At 44.5% G+C, this 16,546-nt stretch overlaps 1 protein-coding gene across 1 annotated transcript in view; it reads left to right on the top strand.

Moving 5' to 3' along the window:
* Positions 1 to 16,546, top strand: part of LOC126254879 (glutamate-gated chloride channel-like) — a 208,177-nt gene that overhangs the window by 164,881 nt on the left and 26,750 nt on the right. Inside the window, exon 8 of the mRNA XM_049955350.1 lies at positions 8,295 to 8,432. Within this exon, the coding sequence (XP_049811307.1) occupies positions 8,295 to 8,432 (138 nt within the window). The remainder of the gene's footprint in view (positions 1 to 8,294; positions 8,433 to 16,546) is intronic.

The raw sequence follows: 16,546 nt of genomic DNA, 5'->3' as shown, positions 1-16,546 counted from the left end.
ACGTCTCAAGTGCGTTGCGTACTCAGAGGTCAGTTCAAGCAATACCTTTCGTAACTCACTAACGAAGGATTTTTGAACCCATGTCCATATTACATTTTTGTAATTCTTTTGGTGTCGACAACAGATTGCTACATTTATGTATATCAATTAATAAACATTTTGTAGATGTTTCCTCGTCATTAACTATATCCTTTTCATCAAAATGCTCCAGTGTGTGTGTGTGTGTGTGTGTGTGTGTGTGTGCGTGTGTGTGTGTGTGTGTGTGTGTGTGTGTGTAATTCTTTAAAGTTAATGGATAATTAACCTGTAGCAGTAATACCACATTTATTATAACAACTAAACCATATCTAAAAATGAGACGACTACATAGGACTAAAGAAAGCACAACATGGGTTAAAAAATATTTTAAAATTCTAAGTCGGTCGTTAAAGCTGCTCTGAACTTCTACAGTGACTAAGACTCCTACAGCCAAAAGTAAATGATTAATAAGTAATTACTGGTAGAGCTTGTTTTTTCTGGGACTAATTTCTAGCAACGTTTCAGCATAATCGATTCCTCAGGTTGCCAGCCGTTTCTCACTATTTCTTTGTCATCAGTCTTCTATAGGTCTACTATGACCTCGTCTATTTTGTCGCCTCTTCATCTTAGAGTACCACTTAACAACCAAACCACAATTATTTGTTGGATATATTCCTGTTTTTGTCTTTTCTTACTGTGTTTGCTCTCTACGGAATCCTGTAGTCCAGTGATCGTCAATCTAAGGCCCAAGGGCCGCATGCGGCTGGAATCAGGTAATAGTACACCCCGCGGTTCTCAGCCTATTTTATAATAATATGCTTCTAGCAACTAGCAGCAGAATCCCAAAAAGGTCAAATAAAATTAAAAGTTAGTTAAGAGCGTATTTTTCTTGTTCAGTAACAGACAAAAATGTTTACAGAGACAGTAATATGTGCTTAATTTTAATTGATGTTGGTGAATTCGATCTTGAGCTTACATGAGGAGCTGAGTGGTACACTACGTGATCAAAAGTATCTGGATACCCCCAGAAACCTCTTTTTTTCATATTAGGTGCATTGTGCTGCCACCTACTGCCAGGTATTCCATATCACCGACCTCAGTAGTTATTAGAAATTGTGAGAGAGCAGAATGGGGCGCTCCGCAGAACTCACGGACCTCGAACGTGGTCGGGTGATTGGGTGTCACTTGTGTTATACGTCTGTATGCGAGATTTCCACACTCCTAAACATCCTTAGGTCCACTGTTTCTGATGTGATGGTGAAGTGAAAACGTGAAGAGGCACGTACAGCACAAAAGTGTACAGGCCGACCTCGTGTGTTGACTCACAGAGAACGCCGACAGTTGAAGAGGGTCGTAAGGTGCAATAGGCAGACATCTATCCAGACCATCACACAGCAATTCCAAACTGCATCAGGGTCCACTGAAAGTACTGTGACTGTTAGGCGGGAGGTGAGAAAACTTGGATTTCACGGTGGAGCAGCTGCTCATAGGCCACACATCACGTCGGTAAATGCCAAACGATGCCTCGCTTGGTGTAAGGAGCGTGAACACTGGACGATTGAACAGTGCGAAAACGTTGTGTGGAGTGACGAATCACGGTACACAATGTGGCAATCTGGTGGCAGGATGTGGGTATGGAGAATTGCCGGTGAACGCCATCTGCCAGTGTGTGTGGTGCCAACAGTAAAAATAAGGAGGCGGTGATGTAATGGTGTGGTCGTGTTTTTCATGGAGGGGGCTTGAACTCCTTGTTGTTTTACGTGGCACTGTCACAGCACAGGCCTACATTGATGTTTTAAGCACCTTGCTTCCCACTGTTGAAGAGCAATTCGAGGATGGCGATTGCATCTTTCAACACGATCGAGAACCTATTCATAATGCACGGCCTGAGGCGGAGTGGTAACACGACAATAACATCCCTGTAATGGACTGGGGTGCACAGAGTCCTGATATAAATTCTATAGAACCCCTTTGTGATGTTTTGAAACACCGACTTCGTGCCAGGTCTCACCGGCCGACATCGATACCTCTCCTCAGTATAGCACTCCGTGAAGAATGGGCTGCCATTCCCAAAGAAACCTTCCAGCACCTGATTGAAAGTATGCCTGTGGGAGTGTAAGCTGTCATCAAGGCTAAGGGTGGGCCAACACCATACTGAATTCCTGCATTACCGATGGAGGGCGCCAAGAACTAGTAAGTCATTTTCAGCCAGGTGTCCGGATACTTTTGAGGACTTAGTGTATGTAGCGTGGTCACAGCAGGGTTAACAAGAATGAGACTGGGAATATTTCATTACTGGTCTTCCAATGCTGCCAACTCACCCGCGCGCGCAGGTATCACCGCTCAACTGATCAGCTGTTGTGGTATAAATGGCAAATGGTAGTAACATGGATTCGTGAATGCGCGTTATATACGCGGTCATATTGAAATGTGGTACTTGTTTGTAACAAGTAATATGAAATCAAGGTTGTTGTAATACAATGCAATGAGTACAAGAAAAATGACATTCAAAACATTTAATAAACATTTGTCATCATGTCTCATACTGTAATTAGTGTTACTAATTAAATACCTTACTTGTTGTTGTTTTTGTTGTTGTAGTCTTCAATCCGAAGATGGTTTGATGCATCTCTCCACGTGTCTCACTTGTATAGAAATACATAAGCTTTTTTTCTTTTTTTTCAATAGCAATGTTTAGATAACGTCTATTGGCCTAAAATGCAGTTACTTGTTATTTATTTCAGTTTGATAGCTTCTTCTCTGGATTACTAATTCCGAAATAGCGTCCGATCTTGAAAAGTGGCCACACCACTTATCGGGAAAAGTGGTCGATTTGTTCACCTCAGTAAAAATACTACAGATCAGAATGACTTATACGTTCTTTTATAAACGCAAAGCTATCATCCGCCATTCTATCTAAAAAATGGTTCAAATGGCTCTGAGCACTATGGGACTTAACTGCTTAGGTCATCAGTCCCCTAGAACGTAGAACTACTTAAACCTAACTAACCTAAGGACAACACACACATCCATGCCCGAGGCAGGATTCGAACCTGCGACCGTAGCGGTCGCGCGGTTCCAGACTGTAGCGCCTAGAACCGCTCGGTCACTCCGGCCGGCGCCATACTGTCTCATTGTGACAATTTTGAATTGATAAAGTTGCACTATTTAAAGCCGACTTTGTTCTGTTATATTTGACATAATACAGAAGTTGGATCCATAGTGGTGTGCTGCAGTCCCTTGGTTTTCTTTCAGACAGTAAGGCGTGAAGATGCCCAGAAGCCGGCCGCGGTGGCTTATCGGTTCTAGGCGCTTCAGTCCGGAACCGCGCGACTGCTACGGTTGCAGGTTCGAATCCTGCCTCGGGTATAGATGTGTGTGATGTCCTTAGGTTAGTTAGGTTTAAGTAGTTCTAAGTTCTAGGGCACTGATGACCTCAGATATTAAGTCCCATAGTGCTCAGAGCCATTTTTGGATGCCCAGAAAACGTGCCCGGTAATCAGAACAATAAACATGGGATCCTGCTGTGATGGTATTAGCCACATTCCCCGCCTTGGTACGAAAAATTGATCTCTCTTTGAGCCTTCAGAAGAATACATGTAGTTCCAATATATTATTCACTTTTCACTTAAAATATTTGGTGTCGTACCTTACAATTTTTAGATTCAAAATGTTTAAGTGATAATCTTCTATAAGAAACCATAGTTTAAGAAAGCTGGCATTCCCTTTTAGTGGCCACTACACATACACACCCGCCCACCCACCTTCCGATGTGACCAGAGGTGTCGTTACCCTACAGTGTCAATATTGACTCTTAAGCAGAGAAGTTTGATAATCACTGCTATTGTCTGATGTCTGTCTTTGTGTCACTTCTGATTGTCCATTCCCCATATATTCCATTCCTCGACGATTCTGCGGGGAACTACTTCGTTCCTTATTAGTCTATTAAATTTTCAGCACTCTTCTATAACATCACATCTCAGACACTTCGATTCTCTTATTTTCCGGCTTTCCCCCACTCCATGACTCTCTTCCATACGGTGACGTGCTCCAAACGTATATTCTCACACTCTTCTTCCCGAATTAAAGCATATTTTTGATTCCAGCAAGGGATGCTTTCTTCGCCTGTGCTAGATCTACATCATTCGTCATGTGATATTTTGCAACCAAACCAGCTGATTCCTTCACATGTCCTACGACGTGATTCTCAATTTTTATGTCAAGTTTATCGCTAATCTTATTTCTGCTACTCCTCAGTACTTTCGTCTTTCTTCGGTTTGATCTGAACCCATATTCTATGCTCACTGGAGCGTTCCTTCCATTCAGTAGGTTCAGTGTCACTGAGCACAGGAATGACATCAGCGAATCTTACCATTGATATCTTTTGAACTTGAATTTACCGATCCTGGACCTTCCTTATATTTCCGTTATTGGTTCTTCGTTGCACAGGTTTAGTAACAATTTTTAATCCTAGCACATGTCATATATTATCCGTCTTTCGCTATAACTATTTTTCTGAGAACTGCAAACATCTTTTTATAGGTCCACTAATTCTATGAAAGTCTATTGATTTTTCTATTGCCTTGCTTTCATTACTAAGTGTAATGTCAGAGTTGCCTCTGGATACTTGACCTTACCTAAGCCAAATTAATAGTCATCTAAAAGGAGTTCGTTCTTTTGTGTATTATTCTTGTCGGCAACTTTGGTGCACTGATTGTGCGATAGTTCTCTCATTTGCCTTGCTTTGCTCTCTTTGAGATTGTATGAATAATTATCTTCCGAAAGTTCGATGCTATATCTTCATTCTCATGGATTCAACACTTGCTCTAGCTAGTTTAGAAATCCCGAAGGACTTTTATCTGTTTATTCTGCCTTCTTTGATAGCATGTCTTCCAAAGTAGTGTCGAACGCTGACTGTAATACGTGCACACTATTTGATTTTAACACTTTGACCACAGAATGAGTGTTTCTACTTTAGTAGTTTCGCTAACGTATTTTAATATTTCATGTACGCTGGCACAAATAAAAACATGTATAAGTGTTGCACTTTTTCGTGTGGACTTATTACGGACGCCAACACATGTTACGTATCCCTCAATCTGATGTATTAAACATAACAATCTGGATGCATAACAATTTTTATTGGATGTAACTTGTGTCGAAGAGATCGACATTTAATAATTTCCGAATAGTGATATCTTTTTAATTCCAAAATAAAAAAACAACACAGAAAAATAAGTTCCTTTAACATATTTACTACAACTTTGGACCTATACATAAAATAAGACTTTTAGTGCTGGATCGCTCATAAGTTCCACATCAATACACATTTCTTCCTGTGCCACGTCGCAGAGGTCCTCAATATAGTTTTTCACCTATCCGCTCTCTGCTGTCGCTAATAAGATATTAATTTTAACGTAGTACGATCCATTTATCTTTCTTATGGTCGAAATAATTTATTCCGTTTTAGTTACTAACCAGTTCCCAAAAATTTTTCTTAAATAACCTCAGAATTCATAATAAACACAGGGTAAAAAACACACTATTTATCCAATGATTGAAACAAAATTTAGCTAGCATTAAACTTGTTACTTTAATGAAATATTATTAGATGGACCTGATTAAATAATTCATAATAGGATGGCGCTTACTTGCTATAGCATATTATGTTCGGCGCTGGCATCGCCATTTAGTAGTTTTCCGCCATACAACGACTTTAAACAGCACCTTTATTTAGCAATTCTTGTTGTTATGCGTCATTTATTTACGCTTAAAGTTGTAAATACATTTCAAATTATCCGATGAGCAGTGTTCTTGATTCATTGTTCCATTTTAAAGCAACGTGGTACTGCACTTACTGTAATATTACAGAAACGAACATTATATTTCTTTTACCCTCCGTCATAACCTCTACATATTCCGCGACTATTGGTTTATTTCCTAAACGGTTTCAAATACAACAGCTGTGCTGTTACCTCATTAGATTTATTAATTTTTTGATCCAAGGTCACAACGACGTAGGAGTTTGATGGTAATACAAGTGAAAGTCAATAGTATTTCAGGATAAAAACAGTCTTGGTTTCAAAGTTATTTAATAGTAATGACGCATTTCACCCTTTTGGGACTCCATCAAATTGTGTAAAAGTAGCTGTATACGTAACCTGTCAGCCATATAAAGTAGAAAATGGACATAACAGTAAGTAATATGTAATCCATCCGTCATAAAAACATATAAAACCCGAAATGGACCAAGAATACGCCAGTTAACTCCGCCATAGCAGTACAAAATAGGAATACGCTTACAAAAGTAAACACATTATGAGCCACACACAGCGCAATGTCCGTTTTCAATTTTGTACTGCTATGGCAGAATCAGCTGTTGTGCTCAAAGTTCACTTAGCATTTTATGTGCTTTAATGACGGGTGGATTACACATCCAGCTACTGTTGCGTCCATTTTCCATTTTATATGGATGTTTGACGGATGGGTCATATACCAAGCGACTTTTATATACTCTGATGATGCCCCAAAATAGTAAAACACGTCACTGATATTACGTAACTTCGCAACCAAGACTATTTTTATTCTGAAGTAATCCGGAACTGGTTGCTGTAGCACCTTGTCACAATGGAATGGAAAATTTTCACACGAAAATCAGTAGATAAAAATATACATACACACAGAACATATATGCTTTATGGGAATAGGACAGATGGTTCACAAATTTGTTTGTCTAACAATTATCTTGAGTTACACGGTATTAGTGAGCAATATTGGTATAATACTTCATAGTGAAGCAGTATTTGAATCTACATCTACATCTACATCCATACTCCACAAGCCACGTGACGGTGTGTGGCGGAGGGCACCTTAAGTACCTCTATCAGTTCTCCCTTCTATTCCAGTCTCGTACTGTTCGTGGAAAGAAAGATTGTCGGTATGCTTCTTTGTGGGCTCTAATCTCTCTGATTTTATCCTCATGGTCTCTTCGCGAGATATACGTAGGAGGGAGCAATATACTGCTTTACTCCTCGATGAATGTATGTTCCCGAAACTTCAACAAAAGCCCGTACCGAGCTACTGAGCGTCTCTTTGCAGAGTCTTCCACTGGAGTTTATCTATCATCTCCGTAACGCTTTCGGGATTACTAAATGATCCTGTAACGAAGCGCGCTGCTCTCCGTTGGATCTTCTCTATCTCTTCCATCAACCCTATCTGGGACAGATCCCACACGGGTGAGCAGTAGTCAAGCAGTGGGTGAACACGTTTACTGTAACCTACTTCCTTTGTTTTCGGACTGCATTTCCATAGGATCCTTCCAATGAATCTCAGTCTGGCATCTGCTTTACCGACGATTAATTTTATATGGTCGTTCCATTTTAAATCACTCCTAATGCCTACTCCCAGATAGTTTATGGAATTAACTGCTTCCAGTTGCTGACCTGCTATATTGTAGCTAAATGATAAAGGATCTTTCTTTCTGTGTATTCGCAGCACATTACACTTGTCTACATTGAGATTCAATTGCCATTCCCTGCACCATGCGTCAATTCGTTGCAGATCCTGCTGCAATTGTTACAACCTCTCCATACAATACAGCATCATACGCAAAAAGCCTCACTGAACTTCCGATGTTATCCACAATGTCATTTATATATATTGTGAATGGCAACGGTCCTACGACACTCCACTGCGGCACACCTGAAATCACTCTTACTTCGGAAGACTTCTCTCCATTGAGAATGACATGCTGCGTTCTGTTATCTAGGAACTCTTCAATCCAGTCACACAATCGGTCTGATAGTCCATATGCTCTTACTTTGTTCATTAAACGACTGTGGGGAACTGTATCCAAAACCTTGCGGAAGTCAAGAAACACGGCATCGTTGGTCCCTTAAGCATTTATTTACATAAAACATCATCAACTTCCTAAACATAAGATAGAACAATAAAAAACCATTTTTTCTGTATATCTTAATCAAGGATGAAGCGAGAAAGACCCTAACTCACTTGCTAAAAAGATAGAATGTAAGACCAATATAAAGTGTTACACTTTGTGAAATAATAGGAGAACAACAACAACATCTGGTAAATATTGGGTACGTTCGTAGTAGATGAGAAACTTCTCAAGTGGTCAGGTTGGCTGCAATAGGCCAGTGAGAATGCGGTCTCGGTTAGCGCATTTTGAAACGTGAGTCGTAAACGCTAGTGTTGGCTGTATTTGGTACAGAGAAACCACTGTAGCTGCGCTGTGATGTTGTGTGCGTTGCTGGCAGACGGGTACACCGAGGAGGACCTGCGGCTGTCGTGGAGCAACCGTGACGAGGTGCACTTCGTGAAGCAGCACAGCTCCGCCGGGCTGTTCTCCATCGCCAGCCTGCAGGCCGCCAACTGCACCGCCAGGGCGCGCGGAGGTGAGTCAGCGTCCACTCCACTGTTCTGCTCTGGGGTGGCCGTCGTTTGCAGCATCGCCTGACTTACATCCCATTTTTAACCAGCCAAAATGTATACAGGGATTATTAACGGCTACAACTGTCTAATGCATAGCGACACATCGGTAAGAGTTCCAGACAATGTGAAACAAAGTTGGATTTTTTAATAAACTTTATAACTAGTACCATGGACAACATCGAAGTGATTATCGATTTGACGCCGCGCATGCTGAAGTACACTATATGATCTAAAGTATCCGAATGCCACTACGCAGTGCGGAATTGACAACTACAGCCATGCTCAAAAATTAAGGACAATGTTGATACATGGTGAAACAACGCTCTAGTGGGCTATTTGCTGTTTTAAAACACCTCGGGGTATGACCATGCGGTGCATTTGACCTGCGGTCGTCGCACGGTGGCGCTGGCAACAGTCCACATGCGCAGAGGTGTGTTCGTGCATGTCAGAATACGGTGCAGCGAGTAAGTGTGCACACGTTTTCAGACGTTCTAATAGTGACCGTGTGTTGAAAATGGCTCAGACATATTGATAACGTTATGAGGGGTAGAATACTAAGGCGACTGGAGGCTGGTGAAACACAGCAGGTCGTAGCACGAGCCCTCCGTGCGCCACAAAGTGTGATCTCAGGATTATGGCAATGATTCCAGCAGCCAGGAATCGTTTGCAGGCGCTATAGTACGGGACATCCCCAGTGTACAACACCACAAATGGTTCAAATGGCTCTGAGCACTATGCGACTTTACTTCTGAGGTCATCAGTCGCCTAGAACTTAGAACTAATTAAACCTAACTAACCTAAGGGCATCACACACATCCATGCCCGTACAACACCACAAGAACACTGATATCTTACCATCAGTGCCCGCAGACGGCCACGGAGTACTGCAGGTAGCCTTGCTCGGCACCTTACCGCAGCCACTGGAACAGTTGTCTCGGGACACACAGTCTACAGACGACTGAACAGACATGGTTTATTCTTCCGGAGACCTGCAAGGTGCATTCCACTGATCCCTGGTCACAGGAGAACCCGTAAGGCCTGATGTCAAAAACACAGTACATGGTCACTGGAACAATGGTCCTAGGTTATGTTCACGGACGAGTCTAGGTATAGTCTGAACAGTGATTCTCGCCGGGTTTTCATCTGGCGTGAACCAGGAACCAGATACCAACCCCTCAATGTCCTTGAAAGGAACCTGTATGGAGGTCGTGGTTTGATTGTGTGGAGTGTAATTATGATTGGAACACGTACACCCCTGCATGTCTTTGACAGTGAAACTGTAACGGGTCAGGTGTACTGGGACGTCATTTTGCACCAGTATGTCCGCCTTTTCAGGGGTGCAGTGGGTCCCACCTTTCTCCTGATGGATGATAACCCACGGCCCCATCGAGCTGCGATCGTGGAGGAGCACCTCGAAATAGAAGATATCAGGCGAATGGAGTGACCTGCCTGTTCTCCAGACGTAAACCCCCTCGAGCACGTCTGGGATGCTCTCGGTCGACATATCGCTGCAAGTCTTCAAACCCCTAGGACAGTTCAGGAGCTCCGACAGGCACTGGAGCAAGAATGGGAGGCTATACCCCAGCAGCTGCCCGACCACCTGATCCAGAGTATGCCAACCCGTTGTGCGGCCTGTGTACGTGTGCATGGTGATCAAATGCCATATTGATGTCGGGGTGCCGGCCGGAGTGGCAGAGCGGTTCTAGACGCTGCAGTCTGGAACCGCGAGGCCGCTGCGGTCGCAGGTTCGAATCCTGCCTCGGGCATGGAAGTGTGTGATGTCCTTAGGTTAGTTAGGTTTAAGTAGTTCTAAGTTCTAGGGGACTGATGACCGCAGAAGTTAAGTCCCATAGTGCTCAGAGCCATTTGAACCATTTTTGACGTCGGGTTACATGCGCAGGAAATAGTGGCGTTTTGTAGCACATGTGTTTCGGGACTGTTTTCTCAACTTATCACCAATACCGTGGACTTACAAAACTGTGTCGTGTGTGTTCCCTGTGTGCCTATGCTATTACCGCCAGTTTTCTGTAGTGCCACGTTGTGTGGCACCACATTCTGCAGTTATCCTCAGTTTATGAGCATGAGTGTACATGCCACGAGATGCGGGCGAGCAAAGGACGCGGGTAGTATTATTCTCAGTGGAAAAGCAGTGACAGCAGAATAGGTCGGTCAGGACAGCTCAGTGACTTCGAACGTGGACTAGTCATTGGAAGTCACTTGAGTAAGAAATCATTCGAGTAAGAAATCCGTCAGGGACTTTTCAACTCTTCTAAAGCTGACCTAGTCGACCGTTGGTGATTTTACTATGAAATGGAAACGCAAGGGAACAACCACAGCCAAAACAAGACCGGGCAGACTTAACGTACTGACGGGGACGCCGAACATCGCAGAGGGAGGTTGTAAAACATCGCGTGAAAAGAGCGGAAGCAGTTAATCGTGAGTTCCAAAGTGCTGCCAGCAGTCCAAACACCACAGTGACTGTTCAATGGGCTAGCTTTTCCTCATAAGCTATATATCTCTCTACTCAGTGCTAAGTGGGTAGCGACACTTGAAGTGGTGTAAAGAGTAACGGCACTGTAGAGTGAATGCCTGGAAAGAGTGATTTGCGCTGATGACTTACGCTGTACCCTCCTACAGTCCGATGGAAGGGTTTAGGTTTGACAACTGCCTGGATAATGTTGCTTTCCCCACATGCAGTGCCAACAATTAAGGACGCAGGAGGTGGCGTTACGGTGTGAGGGTGATTCCGGCGGGTAGGCTGAGGTGCCCTTATTTCACTTAGGAAAACGCTTTTTGCGGAAGGAATGAACAGTTTAAAACACTGTGTATTGCGTACAGTAGGGGAACAGTTCGCACGCGATGATCATGACAGTGCAGCCGGTCGTAAAGTAGCATCCGTGACGAAATGGTTTGTAGACAATAACAGTGCTGAAATGTTCTGGTGTGCCCAGAGTGCCAACCCGAACCCAATGGAACACCTCTGGGAAGAGTTAGAACGTCGGCTTCGCTCCCTAACGTAGTATCCAACATCATTGCCTTCTCTTGTTTCGGCTCTTAAGTAAGAATGGACCGTCATTCTCCACAGACATGCGGACACCTCTCTTAAAGTGTCCACAGCAGAGTTTAAGGCGTCATAAAGATGAAGGTTGGACACCCCCCATATAAATGTCAACTAATGGACCTCCGGATAAGATAGTGCATACGCGGAGCCACCATCACGAACATATTAAGCTTCCTTTTCACGATCACGTTTTACGACCTTGTTGTCCGCAATAGTGTTGTCGTCAACATTACTTCAAAGTAACAGCAATATACGGCAGTATTTCGGTATTTCTCGGCACTATTGCTGCTGGAGAAAAGCGTTGCTGGTAATTGCTAAGGTATAGTCGGGGAGTGGGTGCTGTTGTACACCAAGGACGGACATACACTCCTGGAAATTGAAATAAGAACACCGTGAATTCATTGTCCCAGGAAGGGGAAACTTTATTGACACATTCCTGGGGTCAGATACATCACATGATCACACTGACAGAACCACAGGCACATATACACAAGCAACAGAGCATGCACAATGTCGGCACTAGTACAGTGTATATCCACCTTTCGCAGCAATGCAGGCTGCTATTCTCCCATGGAGACGATCGTAGAGATGCTGGATGTAGTCCTGTGGAACGGCTTGCCATGCCATTTCCACCTGGCGCCTCAGTTGGACCAGCGTTCGTGCTGGACGTGCAGACCGCGTGAGACGACGCTTCATCCAGTCCCAAACATGCTCAATGGGGGACAGATCCGGAGATCTTGCTGGCCAGGGTAGTTGACTTACACCTTCTAGAGCACGTTGGGTGGCACGGGATACATGCGGACGTGCATTGTCCTGTTGGAACAGCAAGTTCCCTTGCCGGTCTAGGAATGGTAGAACGGTGGGTTCGATGACGGTTTTGATGTACCGTGCACTATTCAGTGTCCCCTCGACGATCACCAGTGGTGTACGGCCAGTGTAGGAGATCGCTCCCCACACCATGATGCCGGGTGTTGGCCCTGTGTGCCTCGGTCGTATGCAGTCCTGATTGTGGCGCTCACCTGCACGGCGCCAAACACGCATACGACCATCATTGGCACCAACGCAGAAGCGACTCTCATCGCTGAAGACGACACGTCTCCATTCGTCCCTCCATTCACGCCTGTCGCGACACCACTGGAGGCGGGCTGCACGATGTTGGGGCGTGAGCGGAAGACGGCCTAACGGTGTGCGGGACCGTAGCCCAGCTTCATGGAGACGGTTGCGAATGGTCCTCGCCGATACCCCAGGAGCAACAGTGTCCCTAATTTGCTGGGAAGTGGCGGTGCGGTCCCCTACGGCACTGCATTGGATCCTACGGTCTTGGCGTGCATCCGTGCGTCGCTGCGGTCCGGTCCCAGGTCGACGGGCACGTGCACCTTCCGCCGACCACTGGCGACAACATCGATGTACTGTGGAGACCTCACGCCCCACGTGTTGAGCAATTCGGCGGTACGTCCACCCGGCCTCCCGCATGCCCACTATACGCCCTCGCTCAAAGTCCGTCAACTGCACATACGGTTCACGTCCACGCTGTCGCGGCATGCTACCAGTGTTAAAGACTGCGATGGAGCTCCGTATGCCACGGCAAACTGGCTGACACTGACGGCGGTGGTGCACAAATGCTGCGCAGCTAGCGCCATTCGACGGCCAACACCGCGGGTCCTGGTGTGTCCGCTGTGCCGTGCGTGTGGTCATTGCTTGTACAGCCCTCTCGCAGTGTCCGGAGCAAGTATGGTGGGTCTGACACACCGGTGTCAATGTGTTCTTTTTTCCATTTCCAGGAGTGTATTTCGTGTCGCCGTGCCATATTTATCAGTGTCCTTGTCTGTATATGCTCCCCTCTCATTCTCATTACTGTGTCCCATTTCTGAGTGGTGAAACAACATTATTTCGACACTGCAGTGACTTGTTGCTCACAAGTAAGATGCACTGCGGCAATTACAGCCGTTATGAAATCCATGAAATGTATTCGCAGCTGCGAATATGGACAACCGTCAGCTGTATAATGGGATGACGACGTGAAACTGTGTGCTGGCCCGGGCCTCCAATCCGGATATCCCGCTTATCGCGAGCGGTAGTGTTACCATTAGGCTATCCGAGCACGCTTCACGGCCAGTCCCAAACTTTCATATGTCGTCATCTATGTGTCTACAACGGGCACTCGTACATCTACTATGTAGATATACAGGGAAAATATATTAGTTGAAAGTGCCCGGTGTCGGGGGATAAGTTGGAAGTTTGAAGTTAGGGCGTGGCTATGAAACGTGCTTGGATAGCCTAATGGTAAAGCCACCGCTCGGGTTCGATTCCCGGTACACCAGAAATTTTCACTGTATTCCCTTATACAACTGATGGTTGTCCATATTCTCAACTGCGAATACATTTCCTATACAGGGTGTTACAAAAAGGTACGGCCAAACTTTCAGGAAACATTCCTCGCACACAAATAAAGAAAAGATGTTATGTGGACATGTGTCCGCAAACGCTTAATTTCCACGTTAGAGCTCATTTTACTTTCGTCAGTATGTACTGTACTTCCTCGATTCACCGCCAGTTGGCGGTAAATTTTCCAATCAACATGTGTGGGCTGGCGAGAATCCGCACGCAATTGTGCAATCACGTCATCAACAGATTTTCTGTGAACGTTTGGGCAGGCATTGTTGGTGATGTCTTGATTGGGCCCCATGTTCTTCCACCTACGCTCAATGGAGCACGTAATCATGATTTCATACAGGATACTCTACGTGTGCTGCTAGAACATGTGCGTTTACAAGTACGACACAACATGTGGTTCATGCACGATGGAGCTCCTGCACATTTCAGTCGGAGTGTTCGTACGCTTCTCAACATCAGATTCGGTGACCGATGGATTGGCAGAGGCGGGCCAATTCCATGGCCTCCACGCTTTCCTGACCTCAACTCTCTTGACTTTCATTTATGGGGGCATACGAAAGCTCTTGTCTACGCAACCCCCGTACCAAATGTAGAGACTCTTCGCGCTCGTATTGTGGACGGCTGTGATACAATACGCCATTCTCCAGGGCTGCATCAGCGCATCAGGGACCCATGCCAACGAGAGTGGATACATGTATCCTCGCTAACGGGGAACATTTTGAACATATCCTGTAGCAAAGTGATTGAAATCACGCTGGTACGTTCTAATGGGTTCAAATGGCTCTGAGCACTATGGGACTCAACTGCTGAGGTCATTAGTCCCCTAGAACTTAGAATTAGTTAAACCTAACTAACCTAAGGACATCACAAACATCCATGCCCGAGGCAGGATTCGAACCTGCGACCGTAGCGGTCGCGCGGTTCCAGACTGCAGCACCTTTAACCGCACGGCCACTTCGGCCGGCTGGTACGTTCTGTTGCTGTGTGTTTCCATTCGATGATTAATGTTATTTGAAGAGAAGTAATAAAATGAGCTCTAACTTGGAAAGTAAGCTTTTCCGGACACATGTCCACATAACATATTTTCTTTCTTTGTGTGAGAGGAATGTTTCCTGAAAGTTTGGCCGTACCTTTTTGTAACACCCTGTATAGCTAACATTATTTCCCCTCAGCTCGAAATTTGGCTTATGTGGAGCCCATCTATTTATCCGACGTCTATGAAAATCCAGAAGTGATCAAGCGACAGAAACATGAAATTCATGAATATTATTTGCACATCTGTGGCAGGAGCTTAGGAACGTCGAAAGTAATGCATACAAAGACCGTAATTTTAAAAAGGGCATCCTCGCTGCCACCATCGTAGCAGAGAATCTGCAGTGGTGAGCCGTAATTTTATTCTACATACCTTTTTAAGACTTCTAAACATTCTTCAGCCCTATCACTTGTGCTTTCGTGGTCCATGCTCTTCAACTCGTCAGCTGTCCTTTTGCTGATTACGATCTTTGTATACATTACTTTTCTCATCCCATAACACTGGTCGTAGATGTATTGCATTTACAAAAATCATTCTCTTACTGTACGGGTGAATCACAACAAAATATTGACATAAAATTTTGATTTTTATAGAAAATTAATTAATTCCTTCAACCCTTCCTCTAACGCGAAATTTGTCTTAGTTGCCAACAGCTACTATACCAAAAAGCTTTTAACTTTTAACTGGTTTTCGATCACATTTCCTGTTAATTTGATTTCACTTACCGATAATTTCTGTGTGGCAGAGCAACAATGCAACTCATAGATTATCAGCTACAGTGCTGAGTAGGTTTCCCAGATTGCAACACTTCTAAATTTGAAGAGAACATTTGTACCGAGATACGCGATCATGTTGTACATTGGGACGGTGCTTCACATACAAACATGTGGAAAAACGTTACTTTTCCGGGGTAATTTCTGTAAGTTCGGAAAAGACTGAGGATCAAAAATATCATTTCAAATGGTTCAAATGGCTCTGAGCACTATGGGACTCAACTGCTGTGGTCATAAGTCCCCTAGAACTTAGAACTACTTAAACCTAACTAACCTAAGGACAGCACACAACACCCAGCCATCACGAGGCAGAGAAAATCCCTGACCCCGCCGGGAATCGAACCCGGGAACCCGGGCGTGGGAAGCGAGAACGCTACCGCACGACCACGAGATGCGGGCTATCATTTCAAAATGGAATAAAAATATATATAAAACTTCTACTACAGGGCTGGCTAGAGGCAAAAGTTTGTGAAGGGTTCCAAGGTACAACACGTTCGCCTAAATCAGTCTTCTGTGTGAACCAGCAGTAGCCAAAACCCTCAGAATTTCCGTCAGTCTGCTTGTGAGCTGGCATACAGTCTTGCCTATTGGTATTGTTCTTATGAGTTCTTGGGTCAATTCATTTTACGGTCTACTCTTCACTGTATTTTCGCATTCCACAAGATGTATGTATTCAGCATCAGTTCTCGAGTTGAAGATTCGGAAGCAGTTCACGTTCTTAAAAAAGAACGCACCCACAATGCCCGTGGTCTCTTTTTCTTGCTAAGTTTTCAACTAGCGAAAGACAGAAGCAGGAGAGCCGCACTCGCTTGTAGT

The sequence above is a fragment of the Schistocerca nitens genome, chromosome 1 (genome assembly GCF_023898315.1).
Source record: "Schistocerca nitens isolate TAMUIC-IGC-003100 chromosome 1, iqSchNite1.1, whole genome shotgun sequence".
Lineage (NCBI taxonomy): Eukaryota > Metazoa > Arthropoda > Insecta > Orthoptera > Acrididae > Schistocerca > Schistocerca nitens.
This window is presented reverse-complemented; position numbering and strand designations above follow the sequence as displayed.